Source organism: Mirounga leonina, unplaced genomic scaffold (assembly GCF_011800145.1).
Source record: "Mirounga leonina isolate KUSES-001 unplaced genomic scaffold, KU_Mleo_1.0 Mir_125, whole genome shotgun sequence".
In the NCBI taxonomy this organism is placed as follows: Eukaryota; Metazoa; Chordata; class Mammalia; order Carnivora; family Phocidae; genus Mirounga; species Mirounga leonina.
Window position 1 is genome coordinate 49884002 of NW_023270305.1, and position 26792 is coordinate 49910793.

A 26792-nucleotide genomic window follows, 5' to 3' on the forward strand; every position below is an offset into this window, starting at 1 on the left:
CCAGTCCCTATTTTATATGCATGGAGCTTTGATATTTATCTGAGTGCTGTTTCCTGGAATGTCCTTTCAAGTATAGACATTAATGAGACATCTCAGTACCCAAAAGTGTAAGACTATTTTTTCATCCAGTGTTGCTAGATCTATCAAGTGTTATATCTAGTAATACATATGCATGAATCCCAGCTTTCATTTAACTTCTTTGGATGTCACTCAGGAAACCTTGTGTTTCTTTCACTTGATTTCATTTAGTCATATACATGTACAGTTGATCCTTGAAAAATGCGGGGGTTAGGACCACCAACCCCCCTCGCAGTAGAAAATCCACACATAATTTTTGACTTCACAAAAACCTAATACCCACTGTTGACCGGAAGCCTTATCATTAACATCAGCAGTGGATTAACACATATTTTGTATGTTATATCATGTGTTCTTGTAATAAAGCTGGAAAAAAGGTTTTGAAAATTATAAAGGTACATTTCATGCTGTACCATGTCAAAAAAAATCTAAGTAGACCTGTGCAGTTCAAAGCTGTGATGTTCAAGGGTCAACTGTATAGTCTAGTGACCACTGATATTTCATGCTGTTTTAAGATAAATCTATTTTATTGGGCAGAATTATGAGACCAAGTCCAGCCTGCACTGGTTTATTCCTTTTCAAGATATTTATTGTTGAAATAGAGCACTCTATATGATAGCAGGAATCCTAAGAAATATATTGACATTTGGTCCCTAGGAAATCTGAATTTTAAATAATAGTCTAGCAGTTATGGTAAGACTGACTCTATGAGCATTGCTTCTTTATCCAGTAGAAAGTGTGAGATTAAAAATAGTTTTCTCTCCAATGTTTAGGTTGGTCACAGCAGATGTAGCTTTTTACACTGGAAATCTTCAAGCCTTAAAAGGCCTTAAAGATTTGGACCTAAATATGTCCGAGATCTGGGAACAGAAGAGGTGATGACATACTGGAAAACTGGGTAGCTCATCTGACCATGGGATGTGTATGTTTATGAAGAAAATGTGGATGCCTGTGATTCAAGAACTGAACCTCGAACCCAAAGTGAACTGGGATAGGGGAAGGGGAAAAGGAAAGTATCAGTGTTGGGAAACTGGGATTCAGTGGGATCTACAAGGAATGCCATTTTTATGCTTCCTTCAGTGAGGAGTAACTGATCAGGTGTCTGTAACATTTTTCATTCTCTCTGGAAACAGACTCAGGTTTCTTTGGACCAAATCCAAAAGAACACATAGCTGTAACACAGCTGTAGTTGACTAGAATGCTCTGTATACTTTATATTAAAAAATGCTTTGCATTTCTTCCAGTGCAATGAAATTCATATGGTGTCCCACCTTATTTAATGATGGTACAATTTAAAATATTAAAATCTTAGTCAACCTCTGTAGAAAGTTTTCTCTATGAAAGTAAAGCTGTTTGAAAAATTATTTTTTTACAGATCTTTCTATAAAAAATAAACATCTTTTGATTGCTTGGATTTAGGAATTCAGTTTTTGTTTTAGTGACCAATGTCAAGTTTCAGGCCTTGTGTGTCACATATTTAATCTTTCTACCACCACTCTATGTCAACTGGATAAAGCCTTCCAGAATAGTCTAAATACTTGAAAGTCTGATCACAGTAATAATTAAAGAATAAGATATTGGCATTTATTTATGCAACTACTAATTTAAATACTTTTCAGAAGTGGTATATGAAAGGCTGCAGTTTAATAGCTGTATTTTTATAAAAGTATCTATGAAGGGTTGGTTTGTGTTTTTTATTTCTAGCAAATCATAAGACATTTTAATATGTTCTATTTATGAGTTCTCTTTTTAACATTTAGATAACATATGAAGTATGGCCCCCTTGGGTTCTTGTTTTTAAAAAGTTACTTTCGACGTGTGTATGAACAAAGACCAGGGAGAAAATAGAACTTTTAAAATATAGACTGCTGTGTTGGGGCCAGAAATACAAGGTGATGAGTAAGTTATTTCAAGATATTATAATACCTACCTTCAAAACTAGAATCAGCAGCACTCTACAACTGAAAGTGCCTGTGCCTCACCTCATACCGGGAATCTTGCCTCACCCTGTCAGAGTGCCTAACCTTGTGGTGATTATGTACAGTGAAATAATTAATAGTCTTATTTTGTGCTCTTCCATTCCCTTAAAAGGAAAGCCTGTTTTCTTTATCATTACTAAGGTATGTCATTGGTTCTTAAACTGTCTAAAATAAAGCTGTAAAAAATTATCAGACTTTATAAGGCAACTTCTTTTTAATAGTATACAGTAAACTTTAAATACAAGCAGCCTACTCAAAAACAAATATGTAAGAATTAGAAATGTAATTAATCCTTAGAGAAAAGCCACAAATTAAACTACCAGCAGAGCTGATCTGAAAGGTTATTTGTGAATATTTTCAGTCACAACAAGAAAGCTTCAAGGAAAGGGAACTTTATAAAGTTGTACCCCCACCCCACCATACTAGAGAACAAGGATGTAAAAGAAATACCCTACCTCTACCCACCCCATCCCTTCAGCTGGGAAAAGAAACATCACTTTGTTTTAATAAATGGAGAGTCTGTGGAAAGCATGGCAGGCATCCCAGCCTTAGGAGTAGATGAAAGGCCTTCAGGTTTATTCCTATGGAAAGAATGATGTGGTTAAGATTCTTAGAAATGCAAAAACTAGATATGTTAGGTAACTGGCCAATGAGTACTTAAATATTTCAAGAGCAAATCTTCCAACTGATCCAGTAACTGTTTTGCAAGAGTAAACCGTTTTTCTTCGCCATTTCATAAAGTTAGCATTGAAAGTGTACGTGTGCACATGGATTGCCTCACAGCTTTATTTTTGAAATCACAAGCAATTCAAAGTGACCATCACTGAGGCCACTGTTAAAAGATGTTCCAGCAGAGCTGCCCCAGTTTTAAGATTAAACAGTATTGCACTTTAAGATGAACTTTCAGGGTCCTCTTCAAAGAAGAAAAATATTGCTTCCATCTGTGCTTTTCTTCGACTAAGCATATTGCAAAAAAAAAAAAACTACTTTAAAAATTAACACCTCAGGGTACAGTAACATAGTAAAGTACCTGCCGATTTTAGAATCCTAGAGAACATTTCATTGTAAGAAACTGTTTAGCCCATAATTAGTATGAAGTGTACACAGTATTTTTCATTTCAGTGGTCCAAGATACGAAGGTTCCCTGATACAATCTTGTTCTCTAATACTGCTCCAGGTGGGATGTCGATTCGGTCACCATGATTTGCGATGATGATAACTGTTCCCTACATGACAGGGAAGACAAAACAGAAGAGTGTAAAACTGCAGCTGAAATGCAACTGATTTTCTTACAATTACCAAGTTTATGTACCAGGTTTATGCTCCATTTACAGTGGAGCAGTTGTACTTATTAGCAGTATTAAAGTATGAAGAATAACATGTTAAGGAAAACTGTATAATGTGTCCCTCCAAGAATCCTGACAGTAGTTCTAGAGACGCTGCCTCCGTATCAGAGGCGGTACCGGGGTGAGAAGTGGGCCCTGTGCCACAGCATGGCTGGCCCTTTCAAAGAGCTACCTTCATAAAGATACTGAGGTGCTTGGTTTATATTTACATATAGATTTGGGTTTTATTGGTTTACGAATATATTTTTCATGTCTCAAGTGAGACTATTTAGATGAGGCAGTATTAGCAATAAAGTTCCATGTATGTGTGTATATACACAGTATCAGCAATAAAGTTCCATATACCTATATATGTATATATACACGTATAGATAGGTCTGTACAGTTGACTCTGGAACAACACGTTTGAACTGTCTGGGTCCCACTAACATGCATTTTTTTCAATATATACAGTATAGTACTGTATATGATTTTCTTAAAATTATCCTATCTCTAGCTTCCTCTATTGTAAGAATACAGTATATAATATATATGACCTACAAAATATGTGTTAATCAACTGTTATCAGTAAGGCATCCAGTCAACAATAGGCTATTAATAGTTACATTTTGGGGAGTCAAATACATGGATTTTTGACTACACGGGGGTCACCACCCCAAGCCATCACGTTGTTCAAGGGTCAACTGTATACACATACATATAGACACACACATATTTATATACACCTATATCTATATCTTTTTGTTTTTCTAAGATCCTCATTTAAGGAGCTTTACTAAAGGAAGACCACATGTACTCTAGGTATGGGATTTTTTTTTTTTTTTAATAGGAAAAAGCTGTTGTATCTTTGGTTCTGAGCTTTAATATTTATACCTATAGTCCTTCCTATTTCTTAGGCTAGAATGATACTCATCAAGGTACCCAAGTACTACGGTATGTGAATAAATCTCTATACTGACGACAATCGATTACTTTAAAAGGAATAGATTATATTCAGTATAAGTGAAGTTGTCATTTACTTTCATTCAGATTCAAATAGTCATCTTTGGTGAGCTAATGCTACTTTAACAGTGATTCTCTTTTACAGACTGTCATTTCAATAAAATAGTACCAGTTAAATTACTTACTGGTGTTTGCTTTCCATTTGAATGCTATATTCCACAAAGTTCCTATATACAACAATTGTGGTTGTATTTTAACTATGTTGTATATCTATGGAAGATAGTTATTAATACTAAATACTGTGGTAAGCTATTTCATTTTAAAAATATATTTATGTCTTATAAACATCTGGTATAGACTAAGAGGTATTCTTTAAAATAAAGGTAAATTTAGGACTAGAAAATGAAACCTGTTTTGTAAAGCTGTAAGAACTGTAATTTTCATCAGAACAACACACCTTTAGTGAAACATTCTTGCCAAATGTCACATCTCCTGAAACTGTGAGGTGATCCAATTCAAGCATATCTGGTATACTTTCAAATCTCCTTAGATAATCCTGAACCTGAAAGAAACAAATTGTTTCAAAAATGGGTTAACAGAAAAAAACAGATTAAATTAACAAGATAGTTTACTTGAACTGTGAAAACATTCTATTTATGGCCAAGCTCAGGCCCTCTATGGGGAGAACCTATTTATTAAGCATTTGCTATATGCTAGATGCTGTGCAGGAGAGACCATGAGATATGAACACTGTCCCTACAATTAAGCAATTTATGACACCACTGAGCAGATCAGACATTAATAAATAAACAACACGCTAAGAGCCCAATGAGTAGTTCAAATAATCTGGAGTGTAGTTGGAAAGAGATCATCATTGAAGCAAGCTAGACTGGAGCTGGGCTTCAGAAGAAGTAGAATATTTCATGCACAGCAACAGCACAAATTATCAAATTATCATTACAAATGATTACCTTTTATTTCCTGAGATTTATGGGCACTTTGTAGAAATTGTCTTATAGGGCCTTGTTTCCTATTTTGCTAAGAAAAGTAGAAGCAATCTGAAAAGTTGTTATATGCAAACAGTGAATCATGGAACACTACATCGAAAACTAATAATGTACTGTATGGTAATTAACATAATAAATTAATTAATTTAAAAAAAAGAAAATTAGAAGCAATCTGAAAAGGTCCATTGACTTCTACCATGGGCTACCAATGGGCTACTTGCCCCCTAGCCCATTACTCTGTCCCTTCCTAGTACTGGGTATACTCCAACTTAAGGCCAGGCCTCCTTATGGCCTATTCAAGGATATTGTCCAGTGATTCTTTCTCCCTCTTCAATGTTTTCTCTCTCTGATCACATCAATTCCAGGCAATGTATAAATATCCCATAAATTCTCCCATCTTTAAAAAGCAAACAAAGAACTCTCAAATCTTATATCCCTTTCTATCTATGGCTGCAATTGTTTTGCTTTGCTTTGTTTTAGGGCAAAATTCTTGAATTAGTTGTCTGCATCTCTCTAATTTCTCCTGTTCTCTACTAAATCCCCTCCAGTCAGGCTCCAGAACTTCTATATTGATAAATCTACGTGAATTCTCATCGATCTTGAACCATTCATCTTACTTGAATCAGCAGCAGCACTTGACACAGATGATCACTCCCTCTTGAGACATTTTCTTAATTTGGCTTTCAGGACACACACACTCATGGTTTTCTACCCAGTTCCTCATCTGTATCTCTTCAGTGACCTTTGCTGCTTTCTCTACCTCATCCCTATCCTCTAAGCCTTGGAATGTCTTAGGGAATAGTCCTCCCACTTCCTCCCTAGGTGATCCCTATCTCATGGCTTTAAATACCAGCTATAAACAGAGGACTCTCAAATTTACCTGGCTCTTCTAGATTTCTCCTCTGATCTAGAAAGAGTCTAATAAATTTGAAGGTCTAATAAATACAGTATCTCCAAAATTGAATTCCCCATCCTGCTCCCCCTAAACCTACTTCCCCCATCTCCATAAATGGCAGGAAAGTCCATGCTTCAAGTTGCACAGGCTAAAAACCCTGCAATCATCCTTAACCCTTTCTCTCTTGCACTCCCATCTAGTCCGACTGCAAATTCTGTAGGTACAACTGTCAAAATTTCTCAGAATGTCAACATTTTTTCACTATTTCCACTGCCATCACCCTGATCAAAGCCGCCATTTCCTCTTGCCAGAATTCCTGCAACAGCCTATTCCTGGTCTCTCTGATTCTACCCTCGCTCAGCAGATTGGTCACTTCACCTTAGCTCGCAACTCTCTGATGGTTTCTCATCCACCAGGGAAAAAAAAAAAAAGCCACCCACATTCCCAGTATTTAGTTACAAGGTTCTACACATTAGGACTGTTCCCTGTCTGACCCAACTACTTCCCCCATCTCTCACTTGCTTATTACTCTGCCCCAGCCATATTGTGCTCTGTAAAACTCAGAGCAACTAGCCATTGCCCACTCAGCCCCTGTTCTCAAATTAGGGCAGCTAACGTTCTTATCTCCTGCAGGGTATTGAGAAGGCTAGGAAGATTGAGGGGGACATGAAGGGGGAGGGGTGAGGCTGGGTAGAAAAATGGCTGGGGCGCCTGGGTGGCTCAGTTGGTTTAGCATTTGCCTTCGGCTCAAGTCATGATCCCAGGGTCATGGGATCAAGCCTCGCATTGGGCTTTCTGCTCAGTGGGGATCCTGCTGCTTCTACCTGCCGCTCTGCCTACATGTGCTCACACGCTCGCTCTCTGTCAAATAACCGGTTTCTAAAAAAAAGAAAGAAAGAAAAACGGCTGGCAGTACCCTCTCTGTACCACCAGGATTTTCCCAGCTCAACCAGGCTGATAAGAGGCACCCAAATAGGGGGAGTCCTAAAGTGCCTGATGTTATCCTGGAAATTGCAGCACAGCCACAGGACCCAGAATCATCCCCCATCGATATATGAGGCAGAACATACCTCCACACCAAGTGGCACTAACCACAACCAGGACTAGACTAGGCCTGGAGGGCCTAGCAGGACGCCAGGCCAACCACAAAACACTTCATTAACTTCACGATATTTGATGTGATGAAATGTTTTGAATTCCACTTACCATGCTAGGGTGGGGTTTTCCTATACTTGCTATTCTCCCTGCTTGGAATGCTATTCATGCAGTGTAAAATTATACCAACATCACTGCACCCACACATTCCCTATTCCTGCTTTTTCTCCATGCATTTTCCACCACTTGACATAATATACATTTGCCTATCATTCTTACCCCACTAGAATATTCATGAAGGCAAGGATTTTAGTCCATTTTATTTACTGCTAACTATCCACAGCACCTGGAACACTGCCCAGCACATGGTAGGGGCTCAATATTTGTTAAACCAGAATTAACATTCTCCCACTGATGAAAGCAGTAAATGGTTTTACAAGAGACATAAAGTAAAATGTCCCAAAATTAAACGTTCTTTCCTACTCTTTAGCAATCAGATTTCAAAAGTGAGTTACATCTCTATCTTCTAATGCTGATTCCCTTTAAAAGACAGCAAAGACAGAGGAATGTAATAGGTCAGCCGCTGAGAGTGTAATTAGACCCCAATTCACATCATTCCAATCATTTTTATACTTACACATTTAAGAACTATAAATTCACATGTATATCATATCTATAATTACGTACCTTTGTAAAAGAACTGCCTAATTTAACCAAGGGTACTGTAGGAAATTCCCGCTTTTCACTCATTGTCAAAGATCCTGCATTAAGGCTATAGAGGTTTGACATCACAAGCAAGAGATCTGATGTGGTTTTGACAGGTAGAAAGCGGCTCCTAGGAACATTAATACCTAGAGAGTTCTCAAAACTTTTAATGGCAGCGCCCACTGCAGTTTCTAACTGAATGACATTCAGGCCTCCATCCAAGGTCTGTAAGAAAGAAAAGCGGGCAGGGGGAGAGGAGAAATAGGTTTTAGCAACTTAGTTCCATGTGGGCTGGTTAATATTTGGGGAGTGGTTTCAGAGATCCATTGAAGGAGACAGAATTTTGAGAAGTGACATTTAGCAAGTAGCTACCATATGCCAGGTGCTTAGACATACATGGTCTTTTTTTTTTTTTCCTTCAGCATCATAACTCCTGTTTAGTAATGTTTCCATTTTATGATAAAGAACCGGAGGTTCACAAAAAACTCATGCGAGATGCCTGTGGCCAAAAGGCCTTTAAGTATCAGAGCAACAAGACCGAGGTAGGTTCTCTACTTTTGGGCCCAGTGCTCTTGCCACTACCACGGCCCTGCGTCAAGTAAGAGCACCAAGGCTTCACACTAAAGAGATGGTGTATAGACTCTGAAAGACAGGGCCAGGAACTGGAGTGACTTACTAGGCAAAAAGGAAGGACCCGTGAATAGATGGGCCAGAGAGAATGGGCAGTGGATCTGTGTGTAGGGAGGCAAGGGCTGCACCTCTGGCTTACCTTTGGATTCACAATGATCTCCATATCAATAGCATTTTGCTCCTGCAGTCTTTTAACTGCTGCAAGAGAGATCCATAGGTTGTTTGTGTTAAATATTTTGAATTTTGATACAGACTTGAACTCGTCAACATGTGCTTTTGGCACTTGAGCGATTTCCACCAGTCTCAGTTTGCCTTCATACTGGGTGAGTGTCCCACCCTAGAAAGGCAGAGAGGAGTGTGTGAGTACCTCCACATCTCTCCCAGTCATAACCATACCATGCTATTTCTAGTCTGTGAAAGTGTTAGAGAAAAGACACTGATGATAAAATCCCCCAGAAATAAAAAGTTTTGGCATTGATTCAATCTTTGATACACAGCAACATACATATGATGGTAGAACCAAAGAAAATATTCAGGTTGTCATTTTATACTATATACACAGCCTCTTGTCCACAGTAAAAGCCCTGGGAGTACATCAGAGTCTTCCTCGCTTTTTGAAAGTCTGCTATAGGAACAGCCATTCCTCTCATTCCCAAACCACCGTCCATCACTAAATAACTAGTCCTACTACCTCAGACCCTGCTCTAGGATTGGCTCTAGGATAGGAGGAGAAAAGGGAGGACAGAGGCACAAGGGGTGAGGAGTGACCCCCTGAGTGGCCTCAGCTTAGAGATATTCTTACAGTCATGAGGCCACAGCCATGTGGGGAGAGGGGAATGTTCACTCACGCATCAGGGGGCACTGCAAGAGGCACAGAACCCAGCCTAGGGACTGACCATTTTAGTATTTACACACTGCCCATTTCTTTTACTCCCTGTGGCCAAGAAGTAAAACCTTGTGTACCATTTCATGACCACTATACATGCAAAGTTAAAAAAACATTTGTTTCGCAACTACAGAGATATTACAGTGATTAAGAAAATATATAAAAATGCATAGGTAGAAAAAGAAATAGTACATTTTCACTAAAGGAAAAATGAAATAAGCACCAAACTAGAAGAATATCAAAGGTCTGAACAAAACATTTGAAAGTGTTTTCACTTATCCTATAAATATATATAGAACTGTTTTCAGTTAAAATCGCCCATATAGATCACTCAACAATACCGTTAAAGCTCAATTTATATATATACAGTTATGTCAGGTGGAACTTAGGGTACTCTACAGAATACTATCTCACTCTGTCTTACAATGATGTTACCAAGTGGATGAATGTGTTGTTTTGTTTACCACTGAAACTTTCCAATTAAAAAAAGCAACTGGAGGGTGTTATGCTGAGCAAAATAAGTCAATCAGAGAAAGACATATATGACCTCACTGATATGAGGAATTCTTAATCTCAGGAAACAAACTGAGGGTTGCTGGAGTGGTGGGGGGCGGGAGGGATGGGGTGGCTGGGTGATAGACATTGGGGAGCGTATGTGCTATGGTGAGTGCTGTGAATTGTGCAAGACTGTTGAATCACAGATCTGTACCTCTGAAACAAATAATGCAATATATGTTAAGAAAAAAAAAAAGCAGAAGAAGAAGATAGGAGGGGAAGAATGAAGTGGGGGAAATCAGAGGGGAGACGAATCATGAGAGACGATAGTCTCTGAAAAACAGACTGGGGGTTCTAGAGGGGAGGGAGGTGGGAGGGGGAAAAAAAAAAAGCATTTGAACTACAAAACCTATGCGTTGTGAAGATGTGACTCCCCAAACTGTTTCCTCTCAATATTTACCTTTACATCTGCACGTGTTTTATTTGTGACTTCCATGACAAATTCACAGGGTTTTCCATTGGGTGGGTTCATTAGATGATTAAGAATATAAAGATCCACGGTGGCACCCAGATTATCTATGTTAGACACAAAAATATACTCTTTGCCTTCTCCTATAAGGGTGTCGAGCAAACCAGAGTTGTAGAAACTGGCGTATATATCACCATGACCTGGAGGGTACCAAGCTTCTGTATTTTCCCCTGAGTATGAGACATCCTTTGCTACAGGCAGTAAAGATTCTTTATTAATCCTCGGGTACCTTAAAAAACAAACAAACAAACCAAGGTCTTTTTCTATATCAATTCTGTAAAGCATTCCAGACCTTCAAGTAAAACAATGCATTTAAAGTTAAATAAAACTTCCCTCCTTCTCAGGCTATCAATAGTAATTTAATCATAGGTAAATCCATTTAAGAAAATCTCTTATCTGTGTTGTCCAATAATAAGTTTCCTAGATCATAAGATTTGCTGCAAAAAAACTTCCACTGTTATACAGATGGGAGGACACCTCATACTTCTAGGGTATTCATAGATTTGATGACTCTATAAGAGGAGAAATACATTAAGTAAATTTCTCAAACTTCTTTGGTCATGGAATTGTTCTTTCCCCTCCAAGTTTGGAAAAATCTGCCCATTCTTACAACCGTATATTCAGGGGTGGTGCTTTCTTTCCTTCCCAGAAAGTCAGCAGCACATCAGTGCTCAGGGACATCTCCTCCCTACTACGAGCGAGGACAGGTGTGGGGGCTGGCAGTGAGGAGGGGGAAACGGAGGAGCTAGCACTGTAACAGACCAAGGACCAACCAGAAGATGGAGGCAGAGCACCTGCAACATAGCAAGTGTCCATGAAAATAGATGAAAACAACAACAAATGGTACAACTTTTAGAAGTACCTGTTCTGTACAAATTCATATGGACCCACATTCATCCTTAGATGGGAGACTTACTTCCCCAGTTGCCTGAGCTTTATCCAAAGTCATCACCTGAATCCCTTTCTACAGGCATACGTCAGAGATACCGCAGGTTCGGTTCCAAACCAGAGCAATAAAGGAAATGTCGCAATACAGTGAGCCAAGTGAGTGTTTGGTTTCCCAGTGCATGTAAAAGGTATATTTACATTATATTAAGTGTGCAGTCGCATTATGTCTAAAAAAATGTACATACCTTAATTTAAAAAAGTACTTCATTGCTCAAAAATGCTAACCATCATCTGGGCTTTCAGCAGGTCAGACTCACTGATCACAGATCACCATAACGAATACAATAATAAAGAACAAGTTTGAAATATCATGAGAATACCAAAATGTGTGACACAGACACAAAGTGAGCAGATGCTATTGGAAAAATGGCACCAATACCAATAGACTTACTTGCTCAATGCAGGGTTACCACAAATACTCAACTTATAAAAAAAAATGCAGTATCTATAAAGCGCAGTTGAAGTGCAATCAAACAAGATATGCCTGCACTTACTTTCCCTTCCTCAAAGTAGAAGATCTGTTTCCAGGATTTATTAAATTTCCCCCAAGCCTATTCCGGATGTTGAATAAATTTCTTCCCATATGAAAGAAGGTTATTGTAGAACATATAAAAGTTTTCATCCACCCATGTGGAGCCCAAATATGCCCTCAGAAAGCAAAGACCTAAGCCATCCTCAAATATTCTGGACATGGAACAAGCAGATTCTCTCTTAGGAAGAATCACAGAGTGATTATAACAATCACCTATCTGTGAACAAGTGTTCAGCCTTTAAAGACACTGAACATTTTCAAACATGAGTTTTTGGCACATATACATCTTGAGGCTGCTCTATTTAAACAAGACAAAGACATCTTTGTTTCCCAGGAGTAACACCCTCCAGACTTTTTATTACTTATTGTACCTGCTTTGATTAAAAGTGTAGATTTTCACACGACAGTGATTGTACTTCTGTAGTATTTTTTTTGTATCTTCATCCGTGTTAAAAGAGTTCATTAGAACAAGAGGAACATCTGTATTGTAGGTTTTGTTCAAATGCTAGGGAGGAAAATAACAATCAGATTACCCAGACCTACTTTTCTTTCACTTAAAAATGTAAAACTCATAGTGGCTAATCACAAAGTATCTAGAACATCACCTATATGTAGCCCAATACAAATATTTTGCACAAGCCGGATATTTTGCTAAGCAGTTCACCATGGACTTGCTCATTAAGTCACAATCCTATGAGACGGAAACTTTGTCTGCAATATACGGATGGCTAAATTAAGGGCCAGAGAGGCGGCAGGTCGTCAGCAGAGCCGGGACACCCCCATGGTCCGACTCGAGTTGTGTGCCCCGCCAGGGCCCTGTGGCCTTACTGGATAGGCAAATACTGACAGAGCATTTACTCTGTGTCCAGAGCACAGTGGGGATGAAAGTACAAATGTTACAAAAACATGGTTCTCTAGTCTCAGGATTAATGTCAAGAACTGTGAATTGCACCCCAGCTGAAATCTTTTCAATCTCTAGGAAGAGTTAAGAGGCGACACAGAGTGAGAAGAAAACAAGGTCTCAGAAGTGAGACCGTCCTGTGTTCACAGAGGGAATCTTGGGCAAGTAAATCAACCTCTCTGTGCCCTGGTTTCCTTACCTGTGAAATGGGGATGATAATATAAAGAGTACTTATGTTACAGAGTTGCTGAGAGGAACAAGTGAGGCATTCACGAACAGAGCTCAGAACCCCACTCAGTGTACATCCACTCCAGGCTAGATGACCGTTAGTTGTTGCTGCTGCTAGTGTTAATACTGTAGTTGCCTGCACGTACTGGACGTGAGAGAGAGAGATGAAGAAGACTCCCCCGAAGGAACTTACAGCCCACGATTACTGACTTTATCATAAGAGAGACGGCAAGGACAGTTCTAGGCAACCATGGCTGCCGACCAGATACGGAAATTCTCCCTGGCCTCCCCAAAGGGGTTAATAAAGCCAGACCATCCCAGCTGTGATGAAGGCTGCCATCCAAAAGAAAAGGTGGGAGGAGGGTGGGGAGATCAAAGGAGAATCCAAAAAGATCCAGAGATTTCAACAACCACAAATGCTACTTAAAGATCAAAAGCTTTTATTTTACATCACCCTAAGGATTTGTCCTTGGGAACACCAAACCTTTTTATATACTAATACAGAAACTAAAGATAGCAAGCTCCTTGACTAGCTCAAATCCACATCTGTTATTTTGTAACGTAACATTTATAATAACCTAAAACTGGTTTTAGTAGTTCATGAGAAAGGCTGAATGTTACTCACTTCAATTTGCTGAACGGTCAGATCCAAAAAGGTATTCTCATTCCTCACACCAATCAGACTTTTCGGGCCTTTGCAGCCCATGCTGGTTCCCAAACCTCCATTGAGTTTCACCACCACCAGCTTGTTCAGCACGGAAGATATATTATCAGGTAAGCCTCTGGCCTTTATCTTTTCATAGGGTTGAATCTGAAATTTTAAACAAATTACAGAATTCAAATAGCTTTATGAGAGGTTAAATCCAATCAATCTCAGGGTTATTTCCATGTGCCCTTAAAGAGTTTTGTTTTTCTCCATGGAAAGTTTCAACATTTCCTTTAATGTCACAAGTCCTTCCGGTACTTACTCAGAGGCAACTGCTCTTTAACAAAGTAGTTCAGTGGTTCATTTACATTAGAATGGAGTACGAGAAGGGGGGAAGTTACAGTCTGCAAAGACTTGTCTGGCTCCTGAGGACATCTAAGTCACTTGGACTACCTTTAAAAACTTAAGAATTCTCAATTTGCATCAATATAGTAAATGGGATACACAAAACTCATCAAATCTGCAAATATTTCTAGTGCAGTATAGATCTACTTCAATTCTGGAGAAGTACATATATGATCATACATTATTCCTTCTCCCAAAGGAGGCAAAAACCAAAACCAAATGCTTTTCTCCTCCATTCAATAGTAAGTCTTCAGAGGAAGAAGGTGGCATGGGGTTTTTATCATATTTCTAGGTATGTAACAAGGATAGAATTCCTTAAGAATTTAACTGTCAGGCATCACTGTATAGCAGATCATATTGGAAAACTGTGTTCTCATTGCTCCAATAAATACCCTGATGGGGTAGGAAAGGCAAGAGCTGAGGCTGGAGAGAATCCCCTCCTCCCTGCACCCCTGTGTATTTCTGGGAGCACAGAGCATTACTCTTCATGCTGTGAAGGGAACAACCACATAGTGGGAGCCCAAATTCTTATGTTCAAAGCAGGAGGCACAAGCAAGTCTAAAGATCTTATAGCAAGAATGAAAGCTTTTAAAAAGATCACGGTATACTCTCTAACCATTTACAGGGCTTTTTTTGGGGTTATCCTTCTTTAATGGAATATATCATCTAATGTACTTCTCAATTACGTCATCATGGTATAGTACAGATAACAATTGAGGGGACTGAAGAAATACAACCATTATAGTAAGTGCTCAATTACTATGAGCTGAGCTGTTTTCGTTTTGCTACCTATAGAGGCTGTGGGGGTGGGTGAGGGATAAAGTCTGTAATTGGGAAAGGAGCTGATGGGCTCACATTCTAGTAATTAGGCTTTGGAGGCAAAACACACATACATGTCCTATGTCGACTCCTGACCACACAATTTCTGCTGTTAGCAGTTCTTTCCACACAAACTAGTCTTGCTTCTTACTTCCTCTACCCTGCAAGACACTCTGTTAACTGCCAACTGCAGATGAATGCACTTTTTGCTTGGTGTAAATGCTGAGAAATAAGCACTCTTCTCTAAGACCCTCCACTGATTACCACCCCTAGTTATCACTCATTCTGAATTAGTTCCTAATGTGGTAGGATCGCCAATCTTCCCGGTAGGTGCCACTAAGCAGTCTTCAGCAGTCATTCATACTTAAAAGTATGGAAAGACCAGAGGAGGGGACAGACTTGTGGGCACCATGGCCCTCAGTGGGTGCTGCCTAAGTACTGGAATGCTCACCACCAAGGAAAAGAAGGATGATGGGGAGGCAGGAAAGAACACAGACTACTGGTTGCTTCTCTGGCAGCACCTGGTCCATGTGAGGACAATGTACGAATGATAACAACTTGGGATACCCAACAAGCACACCAAGTGCCTGTGGCTCAGTTGACTGGCATTCCTCGAAGGATGTTTTGACCCCACCGCCATGAACATCGTTTCTTCGGCATGTCAAAGAAACTGGTAATATCACTTGAGAGAAAAAGTCCAATTTAAGTGCTATATTACTAGAAAAATAAGAGGAGATAACAGAGCTGGAACCTGTCACCCTAATATAACATAGCAGTTTATAATCCTTTCATCAGCAGAGCTGTTGACATCAACCAGTCAGTAAAAGGAATGCCACTGTGATATAATGGCTTCAAACACTCTATTATTAGGTTATAGGAGAATTTCTTGGGCACATTACATTTACTCAAAAGAGTTAGCAAATGGAACCAAGCCAATTATTTTTCCACTTATCTTTTAAAAGCCAAGAATTTCCATTTAGCAGTTACTTTTGACTTCCAGAAAAGAATCTGATCTTTACAGAGGGCTCAAGAGGGTGTGAAAATCAATTTAACTAAAACTCCCTAGTTCATGCATTCATTTTAGGTAAAATCATTAGTTCAGAAATATTTTTACCTATTTAATGCTTCCTTTAATATACCTTTAAAAAAACAGAATACATAAAAGAATTTTTTTTCTACATATGGCGAGACAGGCCTACATTTTCCAATTTCACCTAAAAGATTTTCATTATGAAATATCATACATTCAAGTTATAAAATATATACAGTCAAAAGAATAACCTAAATAAAAAAGAACACTGCCGTAACTTAGAAGCCTCCTTGAGTCTGTCCCTGATCACATTCCTCTTCCACCCCTAGTGGTAACCACCATCTTGATGTTTACACTTTAGTTTTACCACCTATGTATGTATCCATAATGATAATATTTTACTTAATTTTGTCTCTAAACTTTTGACTTGCTTCTTTAATTCAATGTTATATTGAATTATATATATATATAGGAATAATTCACATTAATGCATGAAGCTATAGTAATTCACTTTTCACTGCCATATAGTATTCAATTTATATAGCCATTAAAAGAAACAAAACTGTCATTATTCAGATATGATTTTATATATAGAAAATCCAAAGACCCTACAAATAAATTATTAGAATAATGTAAACATAGCAACATTGAAGATACACAGTCAATATTTTAAAAAACAAACAACTGCTTTTAGAACCCTTGAACTCTGCTGGTGGGAATGTAAAATGGTGTGTAGCTGTTAAAGAAAAAAATATGGTGGTTCCTAAAAGAATTTTAGACAGAATACCATATAATCTACCAAGCCCACCTCTGGATATATACCCCAAAGAACTGAAAGCAAGTTCTCAAAGAGATGTTTGTATACTCACCTTCACAGTAGCGTTTATTCACAATAGCCAAAAAGTGGAAGCAACTCAAATGTCCATCAAAAGATGTACAGATAAAACAAAACGTGGCATATACATACAACAGAATATCATTCAGCCTTAAAAAGGGAAAGAAATTCTGACACGTACTACAACATGAACAAACCTTGAGAATATGTTAAAGTAAATAAACCAGTCATAAACCCCAAATACTTCTATGATTCAACTTCTATGAGGCACCTAGAGTAGCCATCAGATTCATATAGACAGAAAGTAGAAGGGTCGTTCCCACGGACTGGGGTAGGGAGGAATGGGGAGGTGTTTAATGGGAACAGTTTTCATTGTGCAAGATCGAAGAGTTCTGTGAATGTACTTAACGCTAATGAATTGTATGTTTCGAAATGTGTAAAGATGGTTTAAAAAGATGAACCGTTTCTATATATATGAGAATTAGAAATAGGATTAAAAGTTCCCTTTTATTACACTATCAAAAATAACAAATTCTTAGGAATAAATCTAAAAGAAATACAAGAGTTCTACACTGAACACTTCATAAAACATTTTTGAGGAAAGTTAAAAGAAATAAATTCAGGGATATATTTATCAGGTTTGTAAACTACAAGACTTATAAAAATGTCAATTCTCCTGATCAATGCAATCCTAATCAAAATCTCAACAGTTTTTTATGTGGAAGCTAACAAGTCAATTTAAAGTGTGTATAAAAATGCAAAGGGCAAAGAATAAACAAGACATTCTCAAAGAAAACCACCAAGTTGGGAGAACCGAATTTGTTGACAGTCTTTTTTAAATTGTAGTAACGTAAAATTTGCCATCCTAACCATTTTTAAGTGTACGGTTCAAGTATTAAGTATGTTCACACTGTTGGGCAGCCAATCTCCAGAATTATTTTTGTCTTGCAAAACTGGAACTATGCTCATTAAAAAACATGTCCCCATTCCCTCCTCCACTCAGCTCCCAGCAACCACCCTTCTGTCTTCTACCTCTGTGAGTTTGACTACTCTAGGTACCTCAGACAAGTGGAATTATACAGTGTTTGTGACTGACTTATTTCACTTTGCATAATGTCCCCAAGTCATTTAGCATTCTTTTTAAGCAAAGTGGCTTATATGTTTGAGAATATTCCAAATTAATGCAGATTTTTCCAGGAAAAGGTCCATATTTAAAGTTTATTGATGTGTATGCAACGTATCTGGGAAAAGGGGAACTGGTATGAAGGACTGGAATACAGGTACAGGTCGACAATCTATGGCAAACTGAGTCTTATAAAACTTACATATTCTATTTGCAGATATTAAAAGTGGAATAGGACACAAGTTCTGAAGTCTCAGCTTAGTAATTAGGAAACAGATTCTTTTTATTTGAATTTATTGAACGGTACACCCTAACTCTGAACTAAAAAATTAAAGGTTATGAAAAAAATGCTACAAGCAAAACCACAGTTCTAAAAGTATAAATTTTAAAAAATGCTGCTCTTCAGATACATGTGAAAACGATGCAGAACAGCAGGACTTGGGTTTCAGACATCATTCAACACCTGTGTTCTGAATTTCCTAGTATCTCTAAGGGATAGGCAGCCTGTCATTCAAGGAAAAAAACTACAGAAATATAAACAATATAAAAAGATTTCTTCATAATTAAGTATGTAGTCAAAACATCAATAGGATGGCACTCTTTTCACTGTCACTCTCTAGACATAGTGCTGTCCAATAGAACTTTCTCACAATTATGGAAATGTCTTATTTGTGCTGGCCACATGCGGCTGTTAAGCCCTTGAAATGTGGCTCATGCCAACTAAAGAGCTAAAGTTTTCATTTTGTTTAATATTAATGTAAATCAATACACATGGCTAGCGGCATACACAGTTCTAGATGGTCTATTTAAAAAAAATCAACGAAGGAATCAATTATGTTTTTTCATTTAAAAAAAATATTTTATTCATTTATTTGAGAGAGAGAGAGCACAAGCAGGGGGAGGGGAGGAGGGAGAAGCAGGCTCCCCGCCGAACAGGGAGCCCGATGTGCAGCTGGATCCCAGGACCCTGGGATCATGACTGAGCCGAAGGCAGACGCTTAACCGACTGAGCCACCCAGGTGCCCTATGTTTTTCCTTTTAATATAACTCTGCCAGGATCCTTTTTGTTCAGTGTAATCTTTTTTCACTTTAATAACACTGACATCACAAGACATTCGACTAAACATATAAAAAGATGAGCTAAAACCTAATTCTTCCTTGTCTTCAGTAATCAACATTCCATTTATACAACAATGCACAGTAGTAAGCTTTTTACTAAGATACACTGATGTTCAACTTCAGTCTCAGAATCTGACCAAATACTCTGTATTCAGCTTTAGCTTAACCCTTTTGAAGGCTGAATGCCAAACCCTACACCTAAACACCAATTCAGGAGTCCCAGAACCTGTAATGATAGAGGTACTATCATATCCTACCATTTTAGCAACATTATCCAATTCAAAAAGGCATACCATTAGGAGTATATCTTAATCTGTTTCAAATCAAGGTAAACATTCTAGATGTAACTTGGGGTGAAAAATTTCATGTAACATGAATGTTCTACCAGTCTAATATAAATGATTACTACAAGAGTAAAAAACGCTACATTTTAAAAGCTATTCATTTTGTGTACAACAATGTTTGCAAATATTTCAGGTAAATTTAAATTGGGAAACTGACAGTAAAAAAAAATTGAATATGTAAGATATCTTTAGGAAAAATACAATTTCCTTTTTGAAATGATAAATGTTTATACAGACTTACATACTAATATCAAGTAAATAATGTAAACTGGATTATATCTTAATCCTAACCTTTAAAGAAATGCTTGGTATACTAACATGCAGAGCATTAAAGTGAGTTTTAGGAACCATGTTTAATTTTTAGCTATTTAATTCCCTTTCGGGCATGAGTCTTTAAGGAAAAACACTAACAGGAATTTTTCACTTCCTGTGAAGACGAATTAAAAACCAAGTATCATCTTGTGCCTAAAATTTCACCAGGAGAGGGGCGCCTGGGTGGCTCAGTCATTAAGCGTCTGCCTTCTGCTCGGGTCGTGATCCCAGGGTCCTGGGATCAAGCCCCGCATCAGGCTCTCTGCTCGTTGGGAAGCCTGCTTCTCCCTCCCCCACCCCCCCTGCTTGTGTTCCCTCTCTCGCTGTGTCTCTCTTAGTCAAATAAATAAATAAAATCTTTAAAAAAAAAATTTCACCAGGAGAAAAAAAAACCCTCCAAAATCATATATATTCAAGATAAATCATCTTTGATCCACACACCATAAAGAATATAAAGTTCATGAAAAGTAAAGAAAAAGTTCATTTTGTTCACACCAATAAACTTAAAAACATGCATTCTATTATAATACTTTAAGAAGATCATTCCTTATGACTGAATCTATGGAGGCTAAATAAATTTTTTCTTGTATCCCAAAACCCTATTCTAGGATAGTGATAGAAGCCATCAGGCCTCGCAATGATTTTAATACTAAGCCATTTGACTCTCAGCCAAAAGATATATCAAGTATACTTTTAGTTTTAATTCAAATCTCCCCAAGCTTGGTTATCTTAAGAACTTGAGTTTAAATTTTAAATGTAATTCTGAATTACTTTTCAAATATTTGGTATGAAATAAAATGAACTGATTCATACATAACATCAAGTTCCAAAACTGAGTTAAGAAGGACTTTTGGGCATGAGCCCAGGCAAATCACAAGTAGAAAGACTTGTTTACCATCGAGTTGAGTGGCCAGAAGGCTCTGTGAAGTGCCACATTTAGAACCCTCCCCCCGACGCTGAGTGGGCAAGGAGTCACCGCACCTCTATAAATGTCAAGGAACCATGGTTCTTCGCGAGGTGCTTTCAGTAATACCACTCGTCTTGCTATATCTGATCTTTAGCAGCTAATTAAAAACAGGCCTCACTGAGGAACTTGACTGTCAGCAAGAAGAGGACTGAGCAGAACGATGGAGGGAAAAGGAAGAAGAGTCACAAAGTGCGAACAGTTGTGACGAGGGGAGAGATGTCCAGAATGGTCAGGTTAGTGTTACTGCTGGAAGCCTTCATTGGGCTTTTTTCATTTATGTTTCTTGACTTACAGCCAACCCCCCCCCACACACACACACAAACAGACACAGATACACACATGTACAAAGAAAGGTACAATCATACGATTCCAGGAAGCCAGGATACTTTTTGTCTAAAGTTTATTACAGGTTAAATTAGGTGGTAAGCACAGCTTTCCATCACATAAACCACCTTATGTGCCAACACAAGTTCTTTCTGTGGGTGATGCTGTCCACACCCTCACGAGGGACCTCACCAAGCAATCCCCAGAGTTCAGTTTAGTTCCACAAACCAAGGGGATCTGTGTTAGAAAGTTGCTTGGCAACAGCTGAAGTTATACCGGACACACCTAAGTCACAGAGACATTTTTAGACCGGCCCCTCACTCTCCTCTTCTCAGCTGCCCCAGGAGAATGCACAAAGACATCTACTCATGCAAAGATGGATGGTGTTCAGAGATGACAGGGAGTACCACACGCTGCCAGACATGGCCTCCATGTTACTCTGACTCAATCACCTCAGTCAATCACTAGAGCCATCTTTATGCTCTCAATAAGGTCACACTGTTTCTCTTTCTCAGGACATGAAGAGAATTCAGTGTTTTAAGAAGACCTCTACTGCAACTAAATCCACTAGGGCAACCATGATGGTGAAGTGGAGCAAACCCCGTGAGGCTCCCTGCAAGATGCACACAGAAGGCTAGACCACTTGTCCTCCCTCCTCCTGGGAGAAGAGAACTGGTCAAGCACCCAACTTCCTCTGGGCAGTGAACAAAAGAAAGTAGCTGGCAATGTACTAAAGAACGTGACTTAAACAAGATTCTTCCCTGCAGTATGTCAATCTATTTTTTCTGCAGAAACTGAAGATTTTTTTTTTAAATATTTTTTTAAATTTATTTATTTGACAGACAGATAGCACAAGTAGGCAGAGCGGCAGACAGAGGGAAAGGGAGAAGCAGGCTCTCTGCTGAGCAGGGAGCCCGATGCGGGGCTCGATCCCAGGACCCCGGGATCATGACCTGAGCTGAAGGCAGCCGCTTAACCGACTGAGCCACCCAGGTGCCCCGAAACTGAAGATTTTTAAGAAGATCCTTTAAAAATGGTCTACCATGATCTGTGTCTGTTCACAAGTTAGTTTCCAGTTAGAAGAAAAGCTTTATTCATCACACAGTCATGGACACACTGTTCCCATTAGCAGTCTGTATAACCCAGTTCTTGGTAGCATATTTGTGCTATTCCTGAAGGCAATGCCAAACACTCAAAACAAGCTAACAGTACCTGCCCTGTTATGGTTCACAAGGGTATGATTATTGCAATCTGAAAGATCTTTTTTTCAAAAAAAGCAAGTTTGCCTGAAAGAAAATGAACTACGTAAATAGTAAAACAAGTCTGGAATGATGCTCCATATGTACAGGAAATATTCTAAGAGCATAAGCTTATTCACAAAACCCTTACTGCATGGTGTTCTGTGTGCCAAGTTCAATGCTAGGCACTTCCACATATCATCTCTTCATTTCACATTTCTAAAGATAATGACTGAAATCTGGGTCATCTCAAAGCTCCTACACATTAATGACATACCTAAACCATAGATTTTTTTTTTTTCACAAAGGAAAAACTGGCAAATCGTGTACATTATCACATGGTCCACCAACAAACTCACCAACAGCCCCTCAGCCACCAAGATGAGCTCAACCCCTATTTCATAGGGCAAATAAAAACCATCATATACAGGAATGCCCTCAACTTTCTGCCACCAGATGGTCAGAAAGAACCTTCCTGCATCTCCATCTTTGTTTTTTCCTTCTGCCTTCCTTCTGGTTACAGGAGCCTGACCTGGTAGGCAAGCTCTCTGCCAGTGCCCATCTCAAGAATCTATGTCATCAATCATCCAGTCTCTTGGGCAGCTTCTCCCTCTCTATTCCCTTCCATTGATATGAACATATTCAACATTTGCCATCTAAAAACCAAGAAAGAAAACAACAATGCATTCACTCACTCATCCTTTTCTACACCCACATCCCTTTCTTCTCCCTCTTCTTAGAGGCAGGGCTTCCTGAAAAAGTTGCTGCACTCACCTCCCATCCCTCACTCACCCACTGCAACCTGGTCTTCTCTACGGCTCAGTGAACTGCTCTTAACAAGGTCATCTACATCCTCTTAATTGTGAAATCCTATCAGTGACATCAATTCTTCTCTTGCATGCTCAGCTGCATTTGATGTAACTGACCACTCCTTCTATTTTGACATGCTCTCTTCTCCTTGACTTCTGAAACACCACATTCTATTTTCCTCCTCTTTCTGCCTGTTCCTTTTCAAACCCATTCTAGGTAGACCTCCTCTTCCCAGGCAATCTGCTCCAATCCCATGGCTTCATTTATTCACTCCTAGCTCTATGGCACAAAGACAAACCCAGCTGCTAAGCCAGGAGACTCTTCACATCTGATCAATGACCAAGACCTGTGAGTCTCATGAAACTGTCCCTCCTTCCAGTCAGCATCCTGCTCACCGCTCACCTGTGTTATTGCAGTGGTGGCCTCTATGATCTCCTTACCTCCTTCCAATCCACCTTCACCTTGCAGTTGGCAATCTTTTAGAAAAGAACATTTGAACATGTTTCTCTCCTTATTACATCATTCACAAAATAAAGCATTAATACAGCATGGCAGAGATTATTAGCTGCCTACCCCAACATCATTTTTTCCTTTCTACTTAAGAACCCTGATTCTCAGCTGGGCACACCACCATCCCAAATAAAAGATTACATTTCCCAGCCTCCCTTGCAATTATTTGAGCCAAAGCTGTGATTAAATGGAAGTGAAAGATTTCCAGGAAGTCTCTGTGAAAGCGCAAGGGCGTGGCCTCCTCCTTCCTGCTGTTTAGAACGGAGACATGCTGACTAGAATTCATTCAAGCAGCCATCTGGGACCATAAGGAGGTACGCTAAGGATGGCAAGAGTGGCAAGACAGAGAAGCCCAGGTCCCTGATGAGCACCATGCTGCCATACTAGCTCTGGATTGCCTCTCTCTAGATTTGTTATTCTGAGTTTCACTATTAAATGTAGCTGCCTCTAATCTTAACTGGAAGACATGGTTTGCAATGTGCTTAATGATCTGACCCTTTGTGCCTTGCACTTTCTCCTCTCCTATTCTCCCTGACATGCTGTACTCCAGGAACATGGAGCAGTGGGCTCTCTAACGTCCCGTATCTGTTGAGTGTAGGCCCCTGCATTTCTGCCCCCTCATGCAACTTCACTTCACCAATGGTCTTCCCTTTATCCTCCACATCTCAGTTCAGACCAACAATTCTCAGGCTTTATGAACTATCAGGTATGGACTCTGTTTCAGAAAAGTGAAAATACCACCCCACCCCACCCCCACAAAAAAAACACAAAAAACTTTTTGCATATGATTTACCTCACTCCTGTGGAATTTCATTCACTGAATATAAAAATAATCTTGGGCACCTGGGTGGCTCAGTTGGTTGAGCGACTGCCTTCGGCCCAGGTCATGATCCTGGAGTCCCAGGATCGAGTCCCGCATCGGGCTCCCTGCTCGGCGGGGAGTCTGCTTCTCCCTCTGACCCTCCTGCCTCTCATGCTCTCTGTCTCTCATTCTCTCTCTCTCAAATAAATAAATAAAATCTTTAAAAAAAAAAAAAGATTTAAAAATAATCTTTATAGAAGATGCTGTATTTCCCAATGAAAGTTAATATGCAAATAAAGCAAAAAATAAACTCTCTCCACTGAATTTCAATGAGAAGTCTTCCGTTTGGCTTGAGTAAGAAACGGACACTGATACAGTTGAGAAGGTTACATGCATCCATCTTTAACTGCCATTCTATTCTGACTTTTCTTTTTTATGAAAAACCTCAACTCTCTCCAAGGCAAGTTCTCACAGCCTGCTCTACCAGCTGAATGGAGGCTTGTAATAGAAACACCTAAATTCTCCAAGACTCTGAGAACTCAGTGGCTCATAGTATTTCCCTTGTCTTCAAAGGTCAATAAGGTCGTCTTTGGTGCTGCATCACTCATGCAGGATCACGCCATCTTCAATGCAAAGCTCAGAGACGCAGAAGGAGAGTCACAGTGATATGTGGCACTCACCCTCCTCTCCAGCAACAGGACTGGAAGTGCTGGATGGCATCACAGATATTATCTGTGCACAGAGCACCAAGACACTTCTCTTCCAACACAAGTTTGCTTGGCTTCTTGGTAACTTTATCATTTTAAAAACATTTTCAGAAGGGATTCACAGTAATTCTTCTCTTAGGGCACCAGCAGGCACATAAGGGATGAAAACCAGTAGTTGGCTGCCCTGAGAAATGTCTCAAATTGCAAGGACATGATGTAGCCGGTGTTTCCTCCATGACCTGACTCAAATCATTGTAATAAACTACAATTCCAGCGTGAATGGGACCATCTAACAAAGACTGTTGCAGAACTGAATGGGGCTGTACAGGACAGTGGCTGAGAGCACAGGCTCTAATGCCAGGCCACTTGGGTCTGAATCTTAGACTCCACTGTTTATTATGGCAAGTAATTTAGCTGCTCTCAGCCTTTTTCATCTGCTTCATTGATTTGTTATGAGGATAAATGAGATAATGCAGGTAAAGTGCCGAGCAAAGTGTATGGCCCATAGGAAGAGCATAAATGTTGACTGGCATTATCCCATTGATTCAGACACACTCTCTACTCCTACCCCACGTTTTAACATTTCTGAGACGAGGATGCAGCATATATTCATTGGATCTTACAATCAATTGGTTGCACTATTTGTCTTTTTTAGTGGTACACAAAAGGTGCAGCTTGCACCCAATGGCACAAATTTGATAGAATATGGTATTGAATTTCTCTTTCTGCTCCAAATCACAAACCAGCTTAATGATCTCCCAGCTATGGGTCTCACCCGAAGTCTCACTCCAGTCATTTGTAATTTAAGAATAGTTTAAGACAGGAGTCAAAAACCATAGCCTTTGGGACAGTCAGGTCTGCCACCTTTTCTCATAAATTATTACTGGAACACAGCCACTTTCATTAGTTTACAAATCTATGGCTGCTTTCATGCTACTGTGGCTAAGCTGAGTAATCATGACAGAAAATGCATAGCCAACAAAGTCTAAGATATTTACTATCTGGCGCTTTACAGAAAGGATCTGCCAAACCCTGTTTTCAGACAATCTTCTGAGGTGAGAAAAATCCAAGTTTTAATAATATTTCTGCTTTTTTAGACTTTGCTTCTCCTAAAATGGCTCCATACTGCCTGACAACTTCCCCGGACGGCCAAAGAGGTAGGATCTCCTTTAGGCTATGCTGGCTCTGTGCTTCCACTGGCAAGAACACCACCGCCTAACAATCCCCCAGGTTTTTTATCTCCTATTTGTCCGGCAAAGCAAAAGCAAGGATATGTCATTGGTAGCAGAACTCAGGCAATTTTCAAAACAAAAGAAAGAAAACCTCAGATTAAAAAAGTCTTTTACCACTTATATGAAGTGGTTAGAGTAGTTAAATTTATAGAGCCAGAAAACAAAATGGTGGTTGCCATGAGCTGAGGGAAGGAGAGAATGGGTGTTACTGTTTAATGGGAATAGAATTTCAGTTTTACAAGATGAAAAAGTTGTGGAGATTGGTTGCACAATCATGTGAATATACTTAACACTACTGAAGCATATACTTAGAAATGATCAAGATAAAAGGAAGATTTTAAAAAATGATCAAGATAAATGGTATATTTTATGT

General features: G+C 39.1%; 2 protein-coding genes and 1 long non-coding RNA gene across 9 annotated transcripts in view; 1 reads left to right on the forward strand and 2 right to left on the reverse strand.

Moving 5' to 3' along the window:
* The window catches only part of VPS54 (VPS54 subunit of GARP complex), a 95812-nt gene extending 93566 nt beyond the window's left edge, over positions 1 to 2246 (forward strand). For all 4 annotated transcript variants that reach the window (XM_035001433.1, XM_035001434.1, XM_035001435.1 and 1 more), the window contains one exon: positions 852 to 2246. In XM_035001433.1, the coding sequence (XP_034857324.1) occupies positions 852 to 957 (106 nt within the window). In that variant the 3' untranslated portion in view covers positions 958 to 2246. The remainder of the gene's footprint in view (positions 1 to 851) is intronic.
* A 567-nt stretch (positions 2247 to 2813) lies between these two features.
* UGP2 (UDP-glucose pyrophosphorylase 2) overlaps positions 2814 to 26792 on the reverse strand; it is a 69706-nt gene continuing 45727 nt past the window's right edge. For all 4 annotated transcript variants that reach the window (XM_035001438.1, XM_035001437.1, XM_035001440.1 and 1 more), the window contains exons 4-10: positions 13822 to 14007; positions 12439 to 12572; positions 10519 to 10816; positions 8817 to 9014; positions 8030 to 8272; positions 4803 to 4907; positions 2814 to 3283 (exon numbers count right to left, since the gene is read on the reverse strand). In XM_035001438.1, coding sequence (XP_034857329.1) covers positions 3176 to 3283; positions 4803 to 4907; positions 8030 to 8272; positions 8817 to 9014; positions 10519 to 10816; positions 12439 to 12572; positions 13822 to 14007 — 1272 coding nt within the window. In that variant the 3' untranslated portion in view covers positions 2814 to 3175. The remainder of the gene's footprint in view (positions 3284 to 4802; positions 4908 to 8029; positions 8273 to 8816; positions 9015 to 10518; positions 10817 to 12438; positions 12573 to 13821; positions 14008 to 26792) is intronic.
* Positions 6512 to 8022, reverse strand: LOC118008065. The gene is made up of 2 exons (XR_004678556.1): positions 7072 to 8022; positions 6512 to 6958 (listed from the first exon to the last, which is right to left on the reverse strand). It is a non-coding gene; the product is annotated as an uncharacterized LOC118008065 (long non-coding RNA).